This window comes from Rhinolophus sinicus, chromosome 2 (genome assembly GCF_057876585.1).
Source record: "Rhinolophus sinicus isolate RSI-liver-muscle chromosome 2, RSI-T2T, whole genome shotgun sequence".
In the NCBI taxonomy this organism is placed as follows: domain Eukaryota; kingdom Metazoa; phylum Chordata; class Mammalia; order Chiroptera; family Rhinolophidae; genus Rhinolophus; species Rhinolophus sinicus.
The window spans coordinates 180,109,387-180,134,127 of record NC_142502.1 but is presented as its reverse complement, the minus strand read 5'-3'; the positions used below and the strand labels follow the sequence as shown (position 1 = coordinate 180,134,127).

General features: G+C 44.9%; 1 protein-coding gene across 1 annotated transcript in view; it reads left to right on the top strand.

The window, feature by feature from the left end:
- Nucleotides 1-24,741, top strand: part of VSNL1 (visinin like 1) — an 81,199-nt gene that overhangs the window by 29,417 nt on the left and 27,041 nt on the right. Inside the window, exon 2 of the mRNA XM_019752569.3 lies at nt 4,803-4,969. Within this exon, the coding sequence (XP_019608128.1) occupies nt 4,808-4,969 (162 nt within the window). The 5' untranslated portion in view covers nt 4,803-4,807. The remainder of the gene's footprint in view (nt 1-4,802; nt 4,970-24,741) is intronic.

The following is a 24,741-nucleotide window of genomic DNA, read 5'->3' as shown; positions in this document are numbered from 1 at the left end:
GCTGTGTCCCGGGAAGCTGGACTTAGATATCAGCATGGGTAAGGGACAATCTCAGAGCTACACACACACACACACACACACACACGTATTCTATTTGAATCCTTTTTAAGACCAGAAGGCTTTATGGAGGAAAAATGCTCTTGGGTGCTTCTCAGTTCCCCTGGTGGGCCTGCTTCCTCCTCCAGGAAGTCGCCCAGTTCTTTCCTAAGGGCACTCTTACACGCTCCGCCTCTTCTGCTCTGGAATCCTGCTATCAAGACAGGGTAGGAAGTGGATGAGAAGTGGGCAAAACTCAAAGCTGGAAGACCAGTCAGGAGGTGGTTGCAGAATCCAGGCGAGAATGACGGCTTGCATGAGAAATCAACAGGGTTCCCAGGAACTTCATTCATTCTGTACGAAGCTTTTCACTAGCTGGTTGAGCTAGGGTAAATTACTTAACCTCTCTGAGCTTCAAACTCCTCATCAGTAAAAAGGGGATGATAATTATCTCTTTCTTACAACAGTGTTATATGGTAAATGTTGGACAGAAACCTTTTGTAAACTGCAGTGTATAAGAATGTGGTCTTTTCTGGATATTTGCAATTAAGTGGTGCCGGGCTTGTAGCCAAGGGCCCATCCCGGGTGAGTTTCTCTTGCTCACCAGAACCCCTCCACCAGTCCATTTTGTGCCTAGCACTGAGTTTCTCTTTACTGCAGCTCAAGCAGTGAGAAATTATTTGGTTTGGGGCTGGGCTGGTTTTTCCTTATAGCCTGGAAATGTAGCTTTAAAATAATAACTCCAGTTTCTGTCCCCTCCCTTGTGAGGTAACAAACACTCAAGTACTGACGGGTTCTCAGGTCAAGAATCTATGTGTGCTGAGTCTTGTGAGACAAGCCAGTTGGAAGCATGTGACTCAACTTTTCCTATTTACAAAATTTATGTCGCAGATCAGTGAATGGTGGGATTGGAAGGGCCATAAACATCATCTGGTCCAACCCACTCATTTTTCAAAGGGGGAAACTGCGCAACAGGGAAGGAAAGGATCTGACCCAGGATCACAGAATCAGCCAGAAAGAGCTGGGTGAACGCCACCTCACATTACGTCATGGAATATTTTCATTGGGAACCTGATAAGCTTTACTGTCATTTTTACTCTTTCTGTCATCCTGGTCTCATAATGTAAGATACCACTTGGGCCATAGCACCGCAGCCCCAGAACGAAAGGATATAGGTGGGGAACGTGAACCCGTGGATGCTTTTCCACTCATTTATCAAACCTGACTAAGGACCACCCGTACGCTGAGTACTGAGGGTACTGAGATACAAGACATGGGTCCCACCTTCAAGGCATTCAAAATTTAATGATGAGGAAAGACAAGGAAACCACCTCCAGGAGAGCAGGCTCTTTTCTCTACAGTGCATCGCAACATTCCTGCCATCTGCTACCTGCACTTTATGTTTATACTTACGATTACATTGACTCTCCTCACATACAGATTATGATGAGGCTGATTTTCCCAGAAAGAAACATATCCAATATCACAACGTGACGAAGATCAGTGACATGGTCCTTGAATACCTACTTCAGTCGCCCTCATTCATTTAGTCCCTCAAAAAATATTTTTTGAGCTCCTCATATGAGGTACCAAGGATGCAATGAGAAATAAGTGTTGGCACAGTGTTCGCTTTCAAGAAACGAACAGTCCAGTAGAGAAATAAATAATGATCATGGAAGCTTTTGCAAGGGAAGGGGGATGGATGAATGCCTTGGAGAAAGGATGCCTGGGTTGGCCTTGGAAAGTCCGCAGAGGTTTCACAGAAGAGGTGGCAGGTGAGATGAGGCCACTTAAAGAAGAAAGAGTCTGCTGAGCAGCCAAAGAGGGTGTCATTCTAAGAAAAGAGAACAGCGTGTACAAAGCATGGACCTGTGGAAGCATGTAAGCCCTGGGACCTGTAATGTGATTATTGTCTGGAATATGAAGTGAAAAGACAGAGTGACAGACAACGAAGATGAGTAGACAGGACGTGTGCCATAGTAGGGAGATGGGGCTACATCCTGTAGAGAGTGGAGAACTGTTCAGGGCTTTGGGGAGAGGATTAGATGGTGAGGCTTATATTGCAGAAATTCATTCAAGCAGCCATGCAAAGGAAGGTGGGTTGGAGTCACAGAGCCCAGTAAGGAGGCTTATCATTAATCCAGGCAAGACCTCGAGGGCAGTGGCTGTGCCACTCAGAGCCAGTTCAGAACTTGATGTTCTACATGATTCATCCATGCCAGGCACACCTGAATGATGGTGCCAACCCTGAACTGTAACCAAGAAGCGTGAAGTTGTGCATTTGAATCTCCAGAACTATGATTCATGGTCCTGACAACGTTTCCTGTGTGTGTAAGAGACCACCCTCTTCCCAGGCAGCTAGAACGGTATAAGGCATCATAAATGATCCACAAGGAATCCAAACTTCCTTGCCTAAAAGAGAAGCTGACAGGCTGACCTTCTAAAGGCCTTTGGGGGAGGCGGTTTTTAATGACCTTTAATCCATTTTCCCATCATTAATACAAACCCACTTCTGAGCTTGTGGCTTTGGTAAATCTAACAGTGTTTTCCAAACAAGGACTTGGCACAGTGACTGATTCTTCTCTCATCCTTTTTTTAAGTGCCAAGAGACACTGATTCAGCCTCTCAAAACTTCCTGCTTTTGCTCCTTCCGTTCCTTCTCCTAAAATAAGCATCCACCTGTCTCTCTGTGACTGAATAGGTGTCTTGCAAAGCCAGGTTCAAATTCTAGTTCTGCCATGGATGATTTGTACGATCTACAGAGAGCTGCCATTATCTTTATTGCTGAGTTGTCACAGGGTCAGAGAGCAAGTTCGTGAAGGACCCAGCACTGTGTCTACCCCACAGCCAACACTCAGTACTCAGTAGCAGTTATTATTAGGTGAGATTCTAGTTCAATAAAGAAAATTTGTAATTCTCTACTGAAAAGAACGACGTGAAGTACTGAAAGTCTTGGGAACGTGTCTTTTGATTATCAGGATAATCATGAATTACAGTTTTCTTAGCTAGATTAATTAAACCTGACACCTGAGTACCCACTTGATTTCCATATCCAGCTGTGGAATTCCACAGTAACTTATAATTAAGAGATAGTGGCTAATAGGAGACTTGGAACTTGACATTAAGAGCAAAAATAAGTAGAGAAGCTCCATGATAAAGGGCATAGTTGCTAATCCTCAAAGAGAATAACCTAGAACACACATGGCCATCTTAATGGTATCCCCCCACCACCCCACCATGCTGTGTGCTGTTGGGATGGTGCCGAGGAAGAAGTCTTTCCTGGTGGTAGTGGTTTGGTTTCATTTCAGTGGAAGTATTGTTCGATGTTAGGGCAGGTTACTGATAATGGGTGTGGAATCTGTCTTAGAAGAAGGTAAAAAACATAACAATGTGATGAGATTATCCTTTCTTGGCTATTGCAAGTGTAGACCTGTCTAGAGCCTGGATTAATGAATGTGTCTCAAGCACGCTCAAGCACTTGGGTAAATTCTTCAAAATGTACCTCGGTCTCCTGCAACAGGATTTTAACACGTTGTGTACCGCGGGGTTTAAATCCCTCGTGATCGCTATGCAACGTGTTAAAGTTCTTGTGACGTTTTGCTTTATCATGCAGTCCTTCTGATATTCAAGTTTACTTGGACTTTTTAAAATCAACCTATGGTTAATTTGTTTTGTTTTTGTTTTTTAAATTATAAAACCAAAACTTAAAAGGAAAAATATTTTTTAAATCATCCTTAGTTTTTCTGCCCTAATACACCAACTATTTTAATTTTGGACTATCTTGTTTATCTTTATTTACTTACCTATTTCTTAATTCGCCATCACAGTAAATCTGAAAGAGTTTTGTTACTAGGTATGCCTTGTTAAGGAAGAAATTGAAGATAAAGTGGTTAATTAATATTGTCCTAAGTAACATACATAGTAAATGGCCAAATAAGGAGTAAAAATCAGGAATGACCCCAAACCATGGTTTTTTTTTGTTTTTTTTTAACCTACACTCTACTGTGATAATGGCCATACAACCTGACACGTAATCAATAAGGTAACATTGTTTTATGTACCATTATTTTTACTTACTAGCAGCAATAATAAAAGAATGAAATTATGTCAGCTGAAACTCACCAACCAATCTTTCAAAAAATTCACCAAGAGTTGGTCAACACTGAAAACAATGTTGTAGGAAGTCTCTGAAAATGAGAAGAGAAATAGAGAATTAATGTGACTAATCAGAAAGAGCTGTTTCCATTTTTTTTTAAAGCTGCGACTTTAAAATTAGAGCAACTGAGATTCTTTACAATTGCTGATCAGATTTTCCAAGCCACATTCGATCATTTAAGTATAAAGCCTTCTTACTGTTCTTGTCAATAATCCCACTTAATATCCCCACAAACTAAATGTGGAATTAGACACCTGGGCAGCAAATACTAATGGACTCAACACATAGAAGGAGAATATAAACAGTTTCCATATACTTTACATGAGTAGCATAAAAAGGGATGGTTGCCTTCCCATATTGTAGTCAATGCCACGTGAATGATGACACATGACACGTGACAGAGGAGGAGCCCTACAGCCTTTTGAACTGTGAGAAGAGTTCATCCCTTTTCTAGAATACCAAATAGAAGGAAATAGACTTGGGGAGCCTTTGATCACACAGCCTGGAGGGAGTTCCCACCTTGGAAGTACTGGAACTCCAGCCTGGCTCATAATCCACTTGGAAATAACCACAGCCATGGTGCTAATTGCATTAATTTGCTTTTCTGCAGGCACAATGGGGAAACAGAATAGCAAACTGGCCCCCGAAGTGATGGAGGACCTGGTGAAGAGCACAGAGTTTAACGAGCATGAGCTCAAGCAGTGGTACAAAGGATTCCTCAAGGACTGCCCAAGCGGGAGGCTGAATCTCGAGGAATTTCAGCAGCTGTACGTGAAGGTAAGTTGTTTTCCAACCTCTTTTTTTCTTCAGGCCAGAAAACATTGTCTTCATAAAATGTAGCGTCAGGTGGAATTATAACTCAAAGTAGCCAGTTTGTTTGACCCAAAAAGAAGAATGGACAAATATAAAAATGCAAAGGGGTGTGTTTTGTTCCAGAGATAAGTCAAGCATTTTCTGAACAAGAAGAGTCATTGTTCAATCAAAACACTCACTAGAGTTTAGAGAGTGAAAGAACATTAAAAATTTCGGATAATGTTGTTTGCTGATACTTATTGACAAGCTGCTAATTACACTATTGGTCAGCTTGTTAAAGGTATCTGGACCTCTCTTAGTTGAAGAGAAAATATTTGGGAGGGATTTAGAAAGGTCCTCCTATTTGCCAATAAGAAAGAAACCCAGAGCCCACCCACCACTTTGCATTTAGAAGGGGGTGGGAGTTCCGGTGTACACCCAAGAGTCGATGTCTACAGCATGGGCTCTTAACCCAGCATCTGGAACTAGAAGCTAATCTTGCCCTGGGTATTAGAGGAAACTGTGCCACGGGAGGTACCATTTCTACTGCAGTGGGATGGTTTTATCTTGTCTGAGTTTATTTGTGGTGTTGGTTCTACGTTTGGCGTGATCTAAGACCTTTCATTTTGTGCCTATGTACTTCTATGTGAGCCTTGTGGGAGAAATGCATTGTTTTTCTTTTAACTTTCTCTGATGAAAATTCCAAATAGACAATACTGATTTTCTCCCTTATGTGTAGCAAGTGTCCATTCGAGCAATATGAAACATCCACGTGTGTGTGTGTATGTGTGTGGGGGATGGGGGTGGGGCAGTGATTGTGTAAAATAGCAAACATTGTCATTATCTCCTGCAGTTGAACATTTGACATAGCCCGTCCATGTACAAGATGGGACAAGTATAATAATAGTCATGCTCATAGCTGCTCCGTTCACAATAGCAAAGCTGGGAAACAACCCAAATGCCCATCAAAGGGAGAGTGGAAAATAAACTGTGTTATACAAGCATGTCCACACAGCATTCAAAGCAGTTGAACTGTAGCAACAGTAAAAAACATTAAGTACAAAAACTAAGTCTCAATATTCCAAATGAAATGCAAATAAGATAAAAATATATTTTATGACTATAAATAAACGCAATAAAATCATATAAAAAGGAAAGCAAGCGAGTGGTGAACACAGGCTTCAGACTGATGATTATATCAAGTGGGGAAGCAGGAAGGGAGAAGATGGGGGTACGGCCACTTGGTAACACACAGAGTGAGTCAAAGTCATACCTATGGTTTTGGGTGATGAGTTTGCAGGTGCTTATGTCATTATTAAAAGCTCACTAACCCTGCATGGACCACTGATGAGTGTCAGGGACCCAGAATTATCATTAATCCAGAGCTGAGCACCTGAGGGCACTAGGTATATACAAAACTATCTCCTTAAATGTGTGTAGAAAGCTACACTTATACTGGCCGGTGTGCAGGTTATAAGATCACTGGGACGTTTCTAAGAAGAGCTGAGTAATTTGTTTTTAGCATGTGAAGATCTTTTATATAGAAGTGCTGAGAAATGCATTTATGATTCAACTGATATAAATTGCTTTTGCAGAGAAGTGTGATGGTATGCGTGTTCCTAGATTTTTATACAGACCTCTCTCCATAGTTTTCAGAGTCATTTCGTCTACTATTTTGTCACCCAGAAGTTAGCCTGAGCCTCAGAACTGTCTTTACTCTCAGCCCTAAGGAAACAACAGACAAATAAGATTTGTCAAAGCCCCTTCCCTATCACCGAAGGCTATGCAAGCTGTCATTCTATGTTTAAGGGAGCTCTGAGTGCTAAACAGTGTCCCTCACTATTTGTTTAAAATGAGAGGACTTTTGCCTTTGAAGAAATAGTTGAAAGGCAGGAAATGATGTATTTCATTTACATACTGGAAGTTCTCAGCACTGAAAACACACCCGCCTCCAGGTGTGGGGAGGGGGGAAGGATGGAAACATTAAACACAGCTCAATGTTTTGTGGTACAATGATGTATATGTACCATCATCATTGCCGACCCCCACTTCCCTCACTCCACCCCAGAATGGATCTTTTTGTTCCAGGAAGGGAATATATGACTTTCTTGGTGGAGTCTGGATTCTGGGTAGCCTCTTAACAGCCATGTTCAAGCTCTTGTATCAAATAGTCAGAAAGCAGGCAAAGTCTTACTCTCCTTCCAGAGTTGTCCAAGGACATAATACAAAGAAGAATCATAGGGAATATGCCACATGCACAGAAAAAAAAAGAGAGAGAGAGAAAAAGACACATCTGATACGCTGGAAGGGAGAAGCACAGAAAAAAATGTGGATTATATAATAAAGCCCCGGAGAGGGCCCGACAAGAAAACCTTCCTTTAATGCTGCTGAAAAGTGCAAATATTCAGCAAGACACAGCCCCGATCCTGGTGAATAGGCACTTTTCAGTGGGTCTATCTAGCTCAGTGTAGACCCTGAGCCACCCTGGAATCCAGCTTAATGAGCAATACTGCCTGAGGCCTCTGCCCTCCTGTGTGTGTGGTCAGCCTGGCATGTCTACTGCCGCCAACCTGACCTGTTTCAGACTCCAGGAGAGTCACCTCACTGCTGCAGAACCAATTCTGATGAGGGTGTTGGGAGGGGCAGGATAATGGAAGAGGCCCTTCTGCCGGGCCAGGAGCCACAAACCCTCAACTTTAGAAGCATCTGCATCCAAAATATAAAGGACTTCTTTCATTAAGTCTGTGTCTAAGAATGTTTAAAACTGAGGTTCAGAAAAATGAGGCAATTTGTCCAGTGTCACAAACAGACTGAAGGCAGGACGGACATTAAAAATGGGTATGCTGGCTCTCACCGCAGCACACAACCCTTCCCGGCAGCTGGATTCCCATGACAGCTTCTCATCAACGCCCTCCATCCCCTCCACCATCTATCTGCTGGACTGACCTTTGAAAAACACAGATCTGGGCATGGTCCTTCCTGGTTTGATACAGGGTTCATTCTTCAGTCCTATAGACCACTGTCACCTCATTTCCGTCACCATTAGACCAGTGGCTGGTACAGAGCTTGCCACAGAACAAGCATCAGCAAGTGTTTGTTGAGTGAATATCTTAAATGTTGGCTGTGATCTCCTCAGGAAGCCTGGTGGTGGAGGCATAGGGAAGTAACTAAAGGACAGTCCTGCCTGCTTTCAGGATCTCATGGGCTGATGGAGGAGACACAATCAACCACAATATAAGGCAGAACGACATGAATGCTTACGGGTGAGGCAAGAGTGGAAAGAAGAGGTTAATTTCAAAGTGGGATATTAAAATAAGAAGTTAATTAATGCCGGGATGGAGGGCTTTTCTCTTTGTTTTTTTAGAAGATAAAACATCTCTGAGTAGATAATTTTTACCTTTTTCAAAAAAGCTTGATACTTGTGATGGGATGAGCTGTGCCTTCCTCCCCCCCAAATTTATGTGTTGACTTTTTAACCTCCAGTACCTCAGACTGTGAATGTATTTGGAGATAGAGGTAATTTTAAGTTAAAATGAGGTCATTAGACTGAGCCCTAATCCATCATGGCTGATGTCATCGGAAGAGGAGATTAGGACACAGACACACACAAAAGGGAAGTTCGTGTGCAGGCGCAGGTGGGAAACAGCCATCTACATGCCAAGGAGAGAGGCCTCAGGAGAAACCAACCTTATCAACACCTTGATCTTGGACTACTACCCTCCAGAAGTATGAGAAAATTTATTTTTGTTGTTTGAGTCTCCCAGTCTGTGGTACTCGGTGACAGCAGCCCTAGCAGACTAACACGGTACCCGTTTCTTCTCTGTCACAAACTTCTCATATGCAAACCCAGAGCCCTCTGTATCTGATGCAAGGATGCTTTCTGTCAGGAATGCACTGGCACTCCGGCACACGCAGGGAAGTCTGTGTCTCCGGGCACAGAAGTTATAGGAGATGTTTCCTCAGCCCCACCCCAGCAGTGCTGTGACAGGTTGGAAAGGGAGCTTTTGCATTTTGTCATGAAGAACCAAGTACCTGAGGTCTTCCCTCATGAGAATGTCCTGTTTCTGACAATCAGAGTGATGGCCAAGTCGAGAACACAAACTAAGATTGAGAGTTTGCGATTTGAACTATATTTTCACTGAACTGGCCACAGTTTCAAAAGAAAACCGACCCTGGGGAAGAGCAAGCAAGTGTGTGAGGAAGTGTCCCTGTCCCAGGTCCTTTTCCGTGGAAGGTTGATGCCAGTTTACTTTGATTTGTCCCTGTGACATGAAAGCCAAAGAAACCATGTAACAGACCTGGCAGAGTCCTGTGAAGCCCCAAATGGATTCTGATATTTGTTTGGAGTTTGACTGTCAGGGTTGTTTTCATCAGGACCATTTGGGTGGGTTCAGGTTGAAGTGCAAAGGCAGTTCAGAGGCAGTTATAAAAGATCATGAGATTTAGAATCTGACAGATCTGAGATTCAATCCCAGCTGTGCTACCTTTGCCAGATCTCTGCCTCTCTGGATCTGTTTCCTTATCTTTAACATGGAAATGATAGGCCCTATCCTATCACCTCAATGATGGAGTCCCAGAGGAAAGAGCAAAGTGAAAATTATTTACAACCTAGAACACGATGCTTTTGCCACCATGATTGATAACCTACTCGTTTACTCTCAGAGAGCTAAGATGGCAAATAGGTTTTCTTTTACCTGCCAATGCCAATGGCAGCATAAATGATCTACAGAACAGGATCTATTGAGGTTCAATTGGAAAACGTGCTTTAATCAATAGTCTACCATGTGATCCAGGAGGGGACAGCAACCAGGGCAGGACCCATCACGAGGCTATGCTGGCCTCATTCCCGTCGTGGATTCTTAGACACTGAGCTCGGCATCCTTGCCAGTCCCCTACGGCCATACAGGATGACGTGTGGCATTCAAGACCCTCTTTATTCAGTTCCACCATCACTCGGTGTCCCTCACACACTTCCACCTGCTCAGTCCCTGCTACTTATGATTTTGCAGATGAAGAAAGAGATAAAGTCTCAGATGTAACAAAATGGCCAAAGGCTCTTCTTGTGCCAATCCAGTTGTAAGCCTCTGCTTTTCCACCAAGCAAAAACCATCGCACCAAAACTTCTCCTCAGGAGTGGTCGGCAACTTGGACCTGTACCTGAGGCAGGTGGTGGTGGTGGATGGGGGCTAGAGAACAATCCTGATTCAACGGTTTGAATTTTAGTAAAATGTATTTGCATATAAGAGAAGAGTTCTGCCAAGTCATTCCATATCCTTCCAAGTGGTCATTTCCTGAAGAGCTTCTGTAATTTGGTCATTCAAAAATGCACTTCCAGCTCATCCATAGTAGAGTGGGCTCATTCATTCATTCATTCATTCATTCATTCATTCATTCATTCGAGACTCATTTCCCCTGTGCTTTCGGTAAGACAGACATTACCCTGGGCATCACCCTCAATGAGCTCAAAGCCTGATGGAACTGGAATATCATCTTATTTTTCTAGAATGCTTTTCATTTCTCAAAATCTGGGAGAGCCTTCCTTGATCTCCTCATTCAAGCCAGAAGAGTCTCTTCCTCCTCTGGGTTCCTAAGACTTTGGTCCCCCCATCTCCTTTTGCAAGGACATTATGGTTTTACCGCACAATTCTGCAAGCTTTTCTCACCTGCTCATTAATTGGAGCCCTTCTCCATTCCCCAGAGCCTACACTATCACTATCAGTGTTTTGCCCGAATATATACAAATGTGATGTGGTTTACTCAGAAGGCAGATGTACCTGGCTCTACCATACACTAGCCATGTGAACTTGGAAGAGTCTGATGCTTAAAGGTTTGCTAAATACATCGACAAACCACTTGGCTCTCAGTTTCCTCATCTGTCAAATGGGGATAGTACTCTGAGCCTTGCATACTTCATATGCTTTGTAAATAGTGAATCATCTTACCCAGGTAAGACTGATCAGTTGCTAGATTTAGGCACCTGGGCATGGCAGAACTTCCAGATACCAAACAGCCCCAGTCTCTTAGGCTACGGCATTGTCCAGGAAAGGGAATCCCCCCTTCTACCTTTCTGGAGTTCTTATAGCTAGGTTACTAATAAAATTGGCACAAGGCAGAATAACAGGAGAAAATCTCAAATTTTATTATGTGCAGACGGGGAGAATTAAAAGAATAATTCTCTGAGAGGGAAGTGGAGCAGGCCATTTATCTCCCCTTTGCAAAGAGGAACAATAAATTTGTGGAGAGTTTGACAAGACAGAGGAACACAGGTGTTGGGTTATGCTGTTAGTAAGGAATTTAAGTAGAACGGAGGCTTAGGGCAGTAAATGAGTAAAATCGACAAGGGTTTGTTTATATGAGCTTCTCAGCTCTGCATTCTCTCTCTCTGGCGATAAGGTTGTCTGGTCTATAGTCTGACTGCACTGCATCTTAGCCCTTTTATGGCAGAGAGGGCACCTTTCAAGTGGAGGTTTATGTCCTGCATTTACAGACACAGAGGAAGGTCCAACAGCAACTTCTGCCCCTGCCACTTCTCAAGTGATTTTAATTCAAAATAGTTAATATGCTATTGTGGGATATCTGAGGGTGGCCTGCCCTGGCTCCCAACAGCATCAAGAGCTGGCTCCCCATTAGATATTATTTTAAAAGAAAATGTGACAGAGATGGCTATTGTGGCTTCTCAATATCAGATTCGAAACAATTTTGAAAATAAAAGTCTTGGCTCAAAAATGATTTTGGGAAGATTGGTTTCCAGGGATGCAGATTCTGCTTGTGCATACAAGGTAATTAGGAGTGGGCCTTATTAAACATGTGTTGGGCAGGGCTATATACAAAAGCATTTTAATTCCTTTGAGAAAGAGACATTACGTAAGACACAAAATGTCGTCCAGATTGAGCTGGTGAGGATGCTGTGATTTTTAGTGAGAACCTGGGAATTCATTTCTGTTTGGAATGTTTGCCAACACCATCGAGGCTTCGCTTCAACTTGAATTAGTGTGGAGAACAAGAGCTGGGGTCTGAAATCTCCAGGAAGAGATGACAATAAAGTTACAATTCTAGGAAAATGAGGTCCCATGTGAGGTTCCAACGGCATTTTATTACAGGGAGATTGTCTCAGGGAACAGCTAGCTACCCGTGTCTCTTGCATTAGAGAGAGAATTTATCCCAGAGGGTTGGAAGTGATAACCTTCTCCTGTCTCAAGGGGTGTGAAATTCTTTTGGATGGCTTCCACACCTTGGGATTTTGCTTTCCTGTGATAGGGCAGGTGTCAGTTAGAGAGATAGCAATGGCCACTGTAGCCATGATATCCAAAGGAATGCTCTTAGATGATACCTCAACTCCTCTGTTCTCAGAATAAGGTTGGAAATAGTCCTTTAGAGGTCTCTCACTCTACTCCCCACCTCCCCACACCCCATCCCACCACCGTTCACATAGGAGGAAACTGAAGCCCTTGGAAAGGGGAGGGGCAGTTCAAGAGGGAGCAGTTTCTTAATGGCTTCATTGAACGTCCCAAAGGATGTGTCTCAACTCCAGCCTGATCATGGAGGTTTTAAGCCAGGAAGACCCACTCTCCCCTTAGCTATTATCTGCAGCTAGTTGTTAAAGGACAATCCATTTCTAATTGAAAAGGGAGCCAAAGAAGAAGAAATAGACCTTGTGTACTACAGGATCGACTTGAAGATACAAAATCATGTCTGGATCTCTCCTTGTACATCTGTTTCACGTTATTGGGTTTTTCTGCCCCTTTGAAAGGGTGAGAGGGACTTGGATCTGGTCTCATTGACCCACGTTGTTGTGAAGGATGCCCTCTCCCCTCCTGTGGCCCACCAAGCACCTGCCAGAAGAAAACTCTCCATCTTACTCTTTGCTCTCATGTCTCCCCTGGGAATGGTTCCTGGACTTTTGTTTGTCTCTGAGGGTGGTTAAGGAGCTTGAGGTCCCATCTGTGACTGCCCTGAAGTTGCTGGGAATCCTTGCTGTGCTATGTCGGCGTCTCGCCTCCCATATGAAAGGCAGTCCTGGTGTAACTGGGGAGAGCTGGGGGAGGTAAGCCATAAAACAGTCCTAAATCCATCTATGAAATGTCCAGGGGCCTTATTAACTCTGTCTTAGGAGACTGGATTCCCTGTGTAGATAGTAATACCGAGAAGTTACTAGCAGTTATCCACCTTCCACAAACACTACCGGGTAGTATCTATAAAAGTCTGCAGCCAAGAACTATGGGGAATGCAGTTTCAGTGAGACGGGCTCACTCGTTTTAAAGGGCTTGCAGTCTAGTAGAACAATCTATATTGACAGCTAAGAGATAATAGAGAAAGCGATAGTTGCCCCAAGACTGGTGCCTATATTCTAGCCTAGCGAATTTCTACATAAATATCTTCACTGAAGATTTCAAGATCCTTTGAAGTATAGGTAGGAGTCGCAGTTGCAAGGATGACATTCCTAAGAGAAGGGACACCCTAAGCAAGGGGACAGGGCAGGGAGAGAGGGGGATGGTGTGGGGAACAGCAGGCAGCTGTGTTGGCTGAAATGTCAGATGACCAAAGAGGTACCAGGGGAAAAGTGAGGTTGGAGATGGGAGTGGGGCCCGGTCACAGAGATAGATCATTAAGTGACAGCGAAGTCCTGAGGCCCGGAATGTTGATTGCAAGGCGGACAGATGGTTTACTGCTGGATGTGCGAGATGACCATGAAAATTCTGGTGACTTGGGCTTGTGGTCTTCTTAAAACAACCTAATGACAGTACCAGGAATGGGAAGTTATTTTTCACTTCCTTGTAAATGTTCCCAGTGACTCAGTGAGGGAGCTGTAGTTGCTCCCAGGCTGCCTTCAAGCGAATGACAGTGTCAGAGTTGACTGAGGTATTCATCAAGCATTTATTGTCTGTGCCTTGTTGCTGCACTAAACTCTGGGAGGATCCGCAGGTAGGACACTCATGGACGTCCCATGCCATCTGTGTGTGTGTGTGTGGTGGAGGGGGCGGGGGGAGGGGAAAGCCGTCCAAGCAGACAAATGCAAGGACAACCCAGGAGTTATGAGGTTATGGGGCAGTCGGAGCTTTGGGAGCTTGGGGGAGGGGAAGAGAGACGGAGGGCCATTTTCGAGCTATATCTCCTGCTTTTCTCCGGAGACATAGAAATGAATTAAATATGGTACCAAGGTAGAGATGAGAGTGCACTCCATGTAAGTGCCCAGAAAGAAGTTCCATGTGGCTGAAGAGAGGAAATGAGGGGATAAGAGACAGAAGGGCAGGAGTTGGAAAGGTAGGCAGCGCTTTAGTCTATTCCTCTGTAAAATGAGAGCGAAAGCTATTTGACCTCTCAGATTCCCTTCTAACGCCAAGATTCTAGAAACCAATTGGAACTGTCACTAGATCTCTGCTAGACATGTATGTCTCTGAACCACAGGTCACTGGCCTCATGACAGTTTTCCTATCCAACTACCCATGGGGGTGGGGACTGTGTCTTGTTCATCTCTGTGTCCCCAGCTCCCAATAACAACAATTAGTTGGTTGATAAAGCAAATTAATAACTAAATAAAGGACTCTGTCTTATAGCTTAACTGAAATTCAATTTGAAGAATAAATGAAAGGAATGAAACATGTTGTAGTGTGTTATCCAGAATAATAAATCGACAGAGATTCTTAATGAACCGTTTTGATATAGAATGTTTAAATAAGGAGGATGCAGCATAACAGGGTAACATACTAGTATCCCCACTCTCAGAGTCAAGTGGGGAGCTACGTTTCTTATGAGTGTGTGAGGCACTTGTCAGCAAAGAGAGTAGTCAATGAACTTCCTAAATACTATTTTCCCAAATAGGAAATGAAAGGATAAAATGTAAAAACTCAAGATGTTTAATATAAAAAAGCTATCTGAAGACTTGAAAATTAGACTGCTTATGTTAGAGTCGGTAATGAGATTGTTAAGAAAAATGTGAAAACTGAAAGGATTTTCATTTAGAAGAAATGCGAGGTAGACCATAAAAGACAGAGATGAAAATAGATAGCCGTGTCTGCTTTCTAAGTAAATCTCACTGCATAGTCAAGGTAGGACTTATTTTTATCCATGTTCTTTTAAAAAATGTGACATGTCTACCAGGAGCACAATAAATGATGACAACGTGTTAAAGCTAATCCGTTGTGGCTTTGCAGCTCGGCCCCAGTCAGATCTCTTGCAGACTCAGAAGCTGGTGCCTGGAGACATCCTTCAAGATGACACAGCTGGGTTGCCAGGGTAACTCCCAGGATGAGGATCTAGCTGGCTTTGGGGGAGATTACATAAGACAAGACCAACTGGGAAGTGTCAGGGGATGTCTTAGAGTCAAGGGATGAAATGAGTTGGAGGAAATATTGTCTGTTCAGGATGAGGACATGGTGGGGACATATGAAACTGGGTAGCATTAGACACCTAGGTCGGCCACCTAAATAGACATATCTTAGTAGTCAGACTGATGGAGAAAGCTCTGGGTAGCTAAGAATTCCAGTTGATAAAGAATTAACACAATAGTATATATCAAGCAGAGATAATCATTTTCTTAAGAATCAGTCTGATCATCTCCTCTTAAGTCTTCAAATACAGTGAAGATGCTCTCTTGTTTTGGGTTAGGGACATATGTTAATATGTTTTGTTGTTTAAATGGGTGAATGACTCACTGCCTTGAAGGACCAAAACTCTATTGAATTCAAAACTGTCAATGGAGGAAACGAAGACCTTCCAGAGTATGTGTGTGTAGTCACACACACACACACACACACACACACACACACACACACACACACACACTTAATTCATTTACGTGGGTGCCTTAGTTAGGATAAAAGTCCAAATGAGTGCAACAGACTCATGAGGTTTCAACAAGACTGAAGAATTTTTTTTTTCTCTCATGGTAAGTCCAAGCTGGCCTGGCAGCTCTGCTCCGTAAGCCTAAAGGGACTCGGTCCCCTTCTCTCCTGGTGCTCCTTCTTGGGGTGTTGCTCTGATTCACGTGACCCCAAGTGGCTCCCCACAGCGTCACTTTCCAGCTAGTGGGAAGGAGAAGACAGAAGCAATGGGAGAATATACCCTTATCTTTACGGGCAAAACCCGGAAATTGCACACATTACCTCAGCCCATATGCAGAGCCTGGTTTCATGGCAACACCTAGCTGCAAGGGACACTGGGAAAGTAGGCTTATTTTTGGGTTGTCATATACCCAGAGTCCATGGAAGGAGAAAATACTAGATACTGGGGGATCACCAGCAGTTTGTGCCCAGAGGGTACTGTTAGCCTCTCTTCTCAAGGTCACTTACAGATGTGCAGCTATTTGAGCTTCCCTATAGATGGGGTCTGAGGTCATGACAAGCAGAAATGGACTCACTCTGTGTGTGATTCTGCTTTACCAAGACTGGGTGGTGCCAAGATATGCTGTTCTGCTGCCTGGGCCACACCAGACAACCTCCCCCAGGCTTCTCTCTGTCTCACGCACTAGAAGCTTCATCCAAATAGAATTAAACTCTGACCATAAAGATCCCGATGATTGGTCACTTCATTTGTGTCAGGCAGTAGGGTTTATTTTTTAAATACAAGAAGCTATTGTCCATAATGTGCTAGCGTAAGACCCTCCTGTCACCTCTACCATCTTGCTGCACCTACTCTCCCATTCTTTAGCCTCACTGGGGTGCCTCTACAGGGTGTGCTGCTGGACCATGATTCATGCTTCTGTTTCTCTCCTTGTGTCAGTTTGACAGCAGAGGCATTTACTTGCCCACATGACTTGAATATCTCATGAAGAGTGAGACTGTGGTGGCATTAGGCAAATACAACATCACATGAGGGACAAACACCTAACAATGAGTGACAGATGCTGAGACATAGGACCTATAAGCACACTCATAGTAGTAGGTAACAACACAGAGTGACTGTTTGGTCTTTGCATTCCATCCATCCATCCATCCATCCATCCATCCATCCATCCATCATCCACCCACCATCTATCCATCCATCCATCCATCCACCCATCCATCCATCCATCCATCATCCATCCATCCATGCATCCATCATCCATCTGTCTATCCATCCACCCATCCATCCGTCCATCCGTCCGTCCATCCATCCATCCATCCATCCTCCATCTATCTACCCATCCATCCATCCATCCACCATCCATCCATCCATCCATCCATCCATCCATCCATCATCCATCCATCCATCCATCCATCCGTCCGTCCATCCGTCCATCCGTCTATCCATCCATCCATCCATCCATCCATCCATCATCCATCCATCCACCATCCATCCATCCATCCATCCATCCATCCATCCATCTATCCGTCCATCCATCATCCATCCATCCATCATCCATCCATGCATCCATCCATGCATGCATCCATCCATCCATCCATCCATCCACCCATTTATCCATCTATCTCTGTATACATTTATTTATTAATTAAATACTATTTAATGAATATACTCTTCAAGTTTCAAATTAAGATCTGAGGGTACTGAAATGAACCAGTGCCCATGATCCCTGTCCTCCAGGACCCCAGATAATGTGGGAAACCATGAAGTAAACTGGCGATGATGATACAGTGAGGTAAATGTTGTGCTAGATGCCATAAGAAATTGGGTGGTGCTGGGAAGAGGCGCTAGGGGGGCTTTCCAGGAAAAATAATAACTGAGCCAGATCTTAACATAGGGAACCAGGTGGCAATGAAAAGAAGGAGTTCCCGAGAGCAGCAAATATTTGTGATATCTCTATCTCTCTCTCTCTCTCTCCCCCCCCCCCAAGATTTATTTTTTTCTATTCTTAGTCCACAAAATCATCTTGCAAGGCAAGATCCTAGGTATTTCTCAGCCACACTAAAAATACATCCATAATCTAATGGAAACAAACACATTGGCAAAAATGTTCCCCTTCCTGCCCATTAGTCAGCCCTTTATCAGAACAGCCCTGTCGGGGACTGAGAACATGACGTTGGGTCCCAATGTGTCAGTGATATGGGACTGGAAGCATCCGGATGACAGGGCCTTGGCTTTCCATCTCCACTGTGTGTTTCCAAGGAATCTTCCTCTGAACTCGAGCCAGGCGAGGGCCACAGCTCGAGGCCCTGAACTCTGATTGCTTTGATCCAGTAGTACCAGGGTTGGCTCCTCTTCCCGGACAACATGAAAATCTTTGTTCCATAAAACAAACAGTTGTGACAGTTGTTTGGTCCTGATGGCAGTTTTCAGAAAGACAAAAGAAAGGAAACAGGGAAGGAGCTCATGTTTACTGAGTTCCTACTATGTGTCCAGTAGATGCAATGAGAGAAACAGAGGCGCTAGAATCCCTTGGAACCAATATTGAATAGTAACAGTAACTAAGGATAACAGCAAACACTTATGTAGCATTTACGATGTGCCAGGCACTATTTTGTGTGTATTCTGTGTATTCATTCTTTTAATTAATACAATAGCCTTTTGCACTAGGTACACTACTATCTCCATTTTTCAGAGGAGGAAACTGAGCACAAAGAGAGAAAAGTAATGTATCTAAGTCCACACAACTAACAAACAGCTGAACGGTATAGACTTTGCCTTTGGAATTCCCAGCTCAGACGTCACTGTGTGACCTGGGACAAATTACATAAACTTTCTGAGCCTCAGTTTCTTCATCTAAATGATGGAGCTAGCAACACCTCACTCAGCCCTGGTGTGAGGGTTTCAATTGTGTGAGAGACCAAGCTCGTATAGACAGAAAATGCAGGGTGACAATGCCATATAACACATGCAGTAGTACACTCATGTTTGGCTGCTTTGGGAGGAGGCTTTATCCAGGAAGTAGGGCTTGACCTGGGCCAAAAAGTGGACTTTTTTTCATCTGGAAAGAGGTTTGAATGATTATTCTGAAGAGGACAGTGGTGGCTCCAAGTGGGAAATGAGCCAGCTCTGTCTCCATCATCCCCACTTTCATTTTTCTGGGCCTCGTTCTCTAGAGCTTCAGAGTCTCCCCACCTCATGCCTACCTACTCCTCTCACCCAAACCTGCGCCCCCACATGTTTCTAATCAACTTATTTATACTAACATATCAATGACTGATTAGACTTAGTGCATACACCATGCTAAGGGATTTATAGTTTATAAGGAAAGCCAAAGCAATAATGGTGAGATTTCAGGGCCTGTGGAGACCTTCTTTATGTGCTGAAATTCACATCACATCACCCGCGTGGGCAACGCAAGGCTTTGTTAGTGATCAGGGGTGGGAATTTCACAAGCCGTGTCCTTCACTCCAGGTGTGGTGTGTGTGTGTGTGTGTGTGTGTGTGTGTGTGTGTGTGTGTGTGTTAGGGGTGAGGAAGGGATGGATGTTTTGAAAGTTTTGGCCTTCCTTTTCTTTGGCTGCTCTGGCAAAAGAATCTCTTTGCAGTGTGGTCCTTTCCTGGGGTGAAGCTCTCAATGCTGGAGAGGGAAGCAGAGTGGCCCCAAAAGGTGCTAGACAGCTGTGTGCTCCCTATGGCTAGTGTGGGGGACTGACCAGCAAGGATCTCTCCTCCCAAAGTGTCCCCCAGTATAAAGGCCCCCTATTCCCTCTATTGATACTCCATTAGTTCTTAATCAGAGAGCCCGGTGCAGAGGTGATGGTGAAGGTGGGACACTGAGTAATAGTTCCTGTGGTTGGGGAAAATCCAAGTAGATATTCAGCTCTGCCATACCTCACTGAATGGATCACCCCAAATATGCCACCAAAGAGATTAATCTACAGCCACTGCAAGGCCATCTCCAAGAGGCCAGGGAAACTAGAAGAATCTAAAAGAAAGGTAAAAGAGTGCTTCCTAACCTCAGGGGCATGCATTTTTCATTTCTGGTTGCATACCCCTGGATGCATCTAGAGGGGTCCTACCCATCCCTCTTCTGATTCAGTATAAAGGAGGGGAGATCAACTTCCATACTTTGAGAAAGCTCCAAGATGACTCTGAAGTGCATCCCAAGTTACTGCTGGGCTTTAATATGACACTGAATGGGGAAAAGCAACTGGGGGGATGGCAGTTGCTTTATTTCCCAGAAGGCGGTTGGCCCATTCTGCAGTTCATTCGTTTATTCATTCATTCACTCAACAAGGAGTTCCCAACGCTCTTCCTGAAACCAGGCCCAGGCTCAGTCTTCCGTGCTGGGGACACAGAGATGAATGACACCCAACTCTGACTCAAGGTCCTCGCAGTGCCCACGCTCCACATCCCACCTTCCCCTTTCCTTCCTGTTCTTCCCTAGGCCACCCCCCTTCTTATCCTCACCCCCAAATCCACCACCCTCACTGCTCCCGTCTTCCTCTCTCTTCTCTCATTTTCGGGAGCTCAGACTGCATGCACATCCTTCCCCCATAGTCCGTCACAGCCCACGAATGGCCAGGAAGGAAAAGAAAGATCACAGCTGTCTGTGTGAACGTAGCAGCTGCAGGGGTGACCTTTTGAATCTCCAGCGGGGGGTTATTTCGTGAGTGTACAGAAAATATTAACTGAGGTAGGAAATAGGAATTGTAGAAAACAATTTCAAAAGTCAGTTGAAAAGTACAGTGAAATTCTTGGAAAACATGTGATGAATTATACATGTGTCTACATTCCTGAGATCATTATGGCCAAATTCCGATGATGGCCACAGGACGGTAAACAGAAGCAGCCTGGGCAGCGAGGGAGCTCTGGGCTCCTGGGCACTAGCAGGCAAGGTTCTCATTTTAGCCCCCACTCACCCATGAGACCTCAGACCAGACACTTTCCTTCTCTGGGCCTGCTCCTTCATCACGGACTAGATAACAGAACCTCTAAGGGCTCTTCTTGGGGCTGTCACCTCGAAGTTTCCTTAATGTTGATCACTGCTCACCTCACTTTCCATCCTGTTGCCTAGAAACAAAGGCTACATCTCTCTCCACCAGTCATTCATTCATTCATTCATTCATTCATTCTACAGAAACCTAAGTAGCACCTGGCATTTAAATGGCTCTTTGTAAGGTGATCAAGAACTAGAAACCAATCAAATGAGATCCTGCCCCAACAGAGCTCCCAGTCCATGGGGTGAGGCATAAACAGTTAACTCTTGATGGCAAAATGTGCTCAGTTCCCTTCAAAAGGGAAGTCATGAGGTTAGGAAAGTGGGGTGAGAGCTGGTTCACCTGACAGGGAAGAGCTGTCAGAAGAGAGTCCTGGAAGAGGTCAGATTAGAGTTGAGCTCTGAAGTGGGTGAGGTTCCCCAGGGCTGTTGAGGGGAGGGGAAACATTGCACTGGGAGGTCCTTGTATAGGGGCAGAGCCCCTGGGGCACAGCTGAGGGCTTGAGAAGACTCGGTGGCTTCTCTCACCACCTTTGCTTTTGTAGGAGCACAGGAGGGGGTGTTAACCACTCTTCCTGTTGTCAGACTTCCCAGTAGGGGGACACATTGGCTTAACAACGTTCAGCAAATTACATATTCACAATGAATCCTGTTGGCACGGCTTCCCAGCCCTGAGCACCAGAGTGCCTCTGACAGCATAATTACCCCGCACTATGAGTTGTGCCAGTTGTCATTTTCCCAAGACCTTTGCTTAACAGTCTGCAGGGAAGCCAGCCTGATGGGTTCCACACGGCACTTCTTTGGGCTTCCCATCCTGTCCCCCTTTTCTTCCACACCTGTGCCAGTCTGTCCCTGCCTCACTTACTCAACTTTGCCCAGCAGCAAAGCGGGCATTTATGCCTCAGGGTCAGGCCCAGAACATTCTGCCATCTTAGCAAGACCCACCAGGAAGAGATTCTCTGGGCACTCACTTTGCATTATGTCTCCCCATCAAGGCAATTCCAATATTTGCATTTGGCAGCATGAAGCTTGGGCGCAGTTCTGATGGGCCACCCCATGGAAAAATGCAAACCCGCTTGTTGGGAAACCAGAGGAACCAGGGGATTTGGGGTCAGGCAGAATCAGGTTCCAATTTCAAGTTCACCTCTGGTTCTTCAACTGTAAAAAGAATAATCTCACGGAGCAGTTGAGATTAAACGAAAACACCTAACGTAGTGCCTGTACATAGGAAGTTACCAACCCATCCCACTGTCCCCTCATTCTTTTCAGAGGCAGAGGAGGTTTTATCGGTTTTGTTTATGCCTTGTTTATGGATTGCCGAAGCATGTCAGCTTCATCTTCCTTAAGCACAGATGCCACAATATCCTACCTCTCCCCAAGACCCGCCTGGGTCCATGCTATCTTATTAAATGAAAAAAGCCAATTGCAAAACACTGTAGAGCACGATCCTGTTTTTGCAAAATACACACACCATTCTCCCCACACCCTTCCTTTCTCATAGTGTTTACCTTCAAGAAAGTAAGATGGGGCCCTTCCCTCTTTACTATATATACTTCTTTATTGCCTGGAAGTTTTCATAACACACATGTATTACTTTTCATTTTAAACTAATCTTAAACAACAACAACAAAAGCCCTCCCATGGGTCCCTTTGCCTAGAGGAAGACATACAAATTCCATTTCCTTCTGTTGAGCCTGTCTCAGAAACTTGGCTACACACAATGAATCCTGTTGGCACGTCTTCCCAGCCCTGAGCACCGAAATCCAACAAACAGTGGCTTAAACAGACAGGAGTTTATTTTTCACACATAAATAGAAGTTTGGAGATAGACATTTGTTTAGCATGGAATCATAACTTTGGAACATTTCTAGGATTCCGTTGGCCTTTTCCTCATGGATACAAGCTGATTGCTGTAGTTCCGGGCATCACATCATCATTCTGTCCCTTTTTTCAGGAAATAAAAGCATTTCCAAGAAGTGCCTCCTACCCACCGATCTTCAGCAGACTTATTCTTCTGTCTCTTTTGCCTAAACTATGTGGTGTGTGTGTGTGTGTGTGTGTGTGTGTGTGTGTGTGTGTGAGAGAGAGAGAGAGAGAGAGAGAGAGAGAGAGAGAGAGAGAGAGAGAGAGATACATCTATTTAAAAAGCAAGCAATGGGATTGTCAAGATTAGTTTTGATTAGTTTTAGCCCAATCATCACCTATTGCCTTAGGCTGGAAACATTGATGCCTTGAAGAAAAGCCAAGTTAACAACAAACTGGGGAAGGGACAGTAGGTGGTTGACTTAGACCATCTGCCAAGGGACTTTCTTAGTGCACTAGTCTGTGCACTAACACAGGCAGAGTGCAGTCAGCAAACGTGCTTCAACGCCGCACCTCCAGCCCTGGACTCAAGCTGTTCTCTTGGCCTGTGATACGCTCGCTGGGAGGTCACGGTGCAGGGAACAAGGTGCTCACATACTGTGAACATCATCACAGAGAGGAGCCCAGCAGGTCACATACTGCCTCTGGCCTCCAGTGGCCCTGCAGCCAGCTCTTTGACTCCTGTCGAGCTCTCATATTTCATTGATGAACTCCAATTTCTTTACGGCAAAGTACTACGACATGGCGTAGAGCAGCCTTGCCCCATCCTCCCTGCTAGCTCCCTGAGCCCTCTCGGCAGCACTGTGGCAAGTCCCACAAAGACGGGGAAGGAAGGCCTGGACTTCTCCAAACATCCTGTTGCTGGCTGGTGGTGCAGTGGAGGGTGGTGTGAGCTGATGGAGCAAAGTGAATTTGCTTTCTAAACAGGCCAGCTTGGCCACATGAGCCCCGCGTAGACCCTGGATTGCGTTACTGTGCAGATGTCTTAGCTTTCCTGCTGGACTGGAGCTCCCGGAGGTCAAGAGCTAGTTAAGCATCTTTAGAAAAGTTAACTGGTTAATTAGATTGGTTTGAGGAGTCCCTCCTGCCTTGTGTTATCTGGGCCCCAGAGTCTGTCTTGGCCCGTGGCAGGGCTGAAGAGCTTTGACATGGTCCCTGAGGAATAATACAGGAAGCAGGGCCCTCAGAGCTCAGCAGCAGGTCCCCCGATGGACAGGCCACAGTGGGGTGCATTCATTGCTCATTCCCCTGTCTCATTCCCTGTAGACTGCGACCCTCCTCTCAGGAAGGTGGGCCCCGTGAATAAAACAGGGAGCAGCTTTCTTTGCCACTCAACTACCACTTGGGGTTTTTTCCTCCTGTGGGGAAGGCTGGTTTTCAGGAACACAGAGAAATGGCCACCATCCTGACCATTCTTTAGCTCTTGTTCCTCTGTCCAAGTGTATCATCTCCCCATGAACTTCATGTCTCAGTGGTTAGAAGCAGTCTTAGGGGTCATCATAGCCAAACCCCTGAGCACCAAAGTAGAAACTTGGGCTCAGGAGAGAAAGGACTCTAACAAGGAGATCTTAAATCCATTCTGCTGCCCAGCGTAGCTTGGAGCCTCTCATCCCAGTTCTCAAACCAGTTTCCTGGCTTCTAGAATCCACGCAGTTAATTCAGAAAGAGGGGAAATAGCAGAAGTGCCCCGGCCTGAAGGTATGCAGACCATACCAGAGTGTGGAGCTGCCAAGCGCTGCGTGGTGACTGGATTGCACAATGGCAGGGCTGTGCTGAGGAGGCAGTGAGCAGAAGCCAAGGGATGCCATTTCCATGGCAACTGCCTCTCATCCTGGGCTTGCCAGGTTGGGTATTCTGGAGTTGAGCAGGGCTGGAATACGGCCCCCATCATGTGGCATTATTTTCAGTTTTGAAATGCCTTTCTCTACATACACACATGTGGGCACACACATATCCCTGCAACTTGTTCCTCTCCCTTTGTCCAGAGAAGAACTGTGGTTCCCAGTGGCACATTTCAGGCATGGCAGCACCTGCTCAGACTGCGTAATGAACCCAACAAAGGGACGTGGGGGAGGGGCAGGTGAGGGAGGTGTGAGAGGGACCAGCTCTTGTCG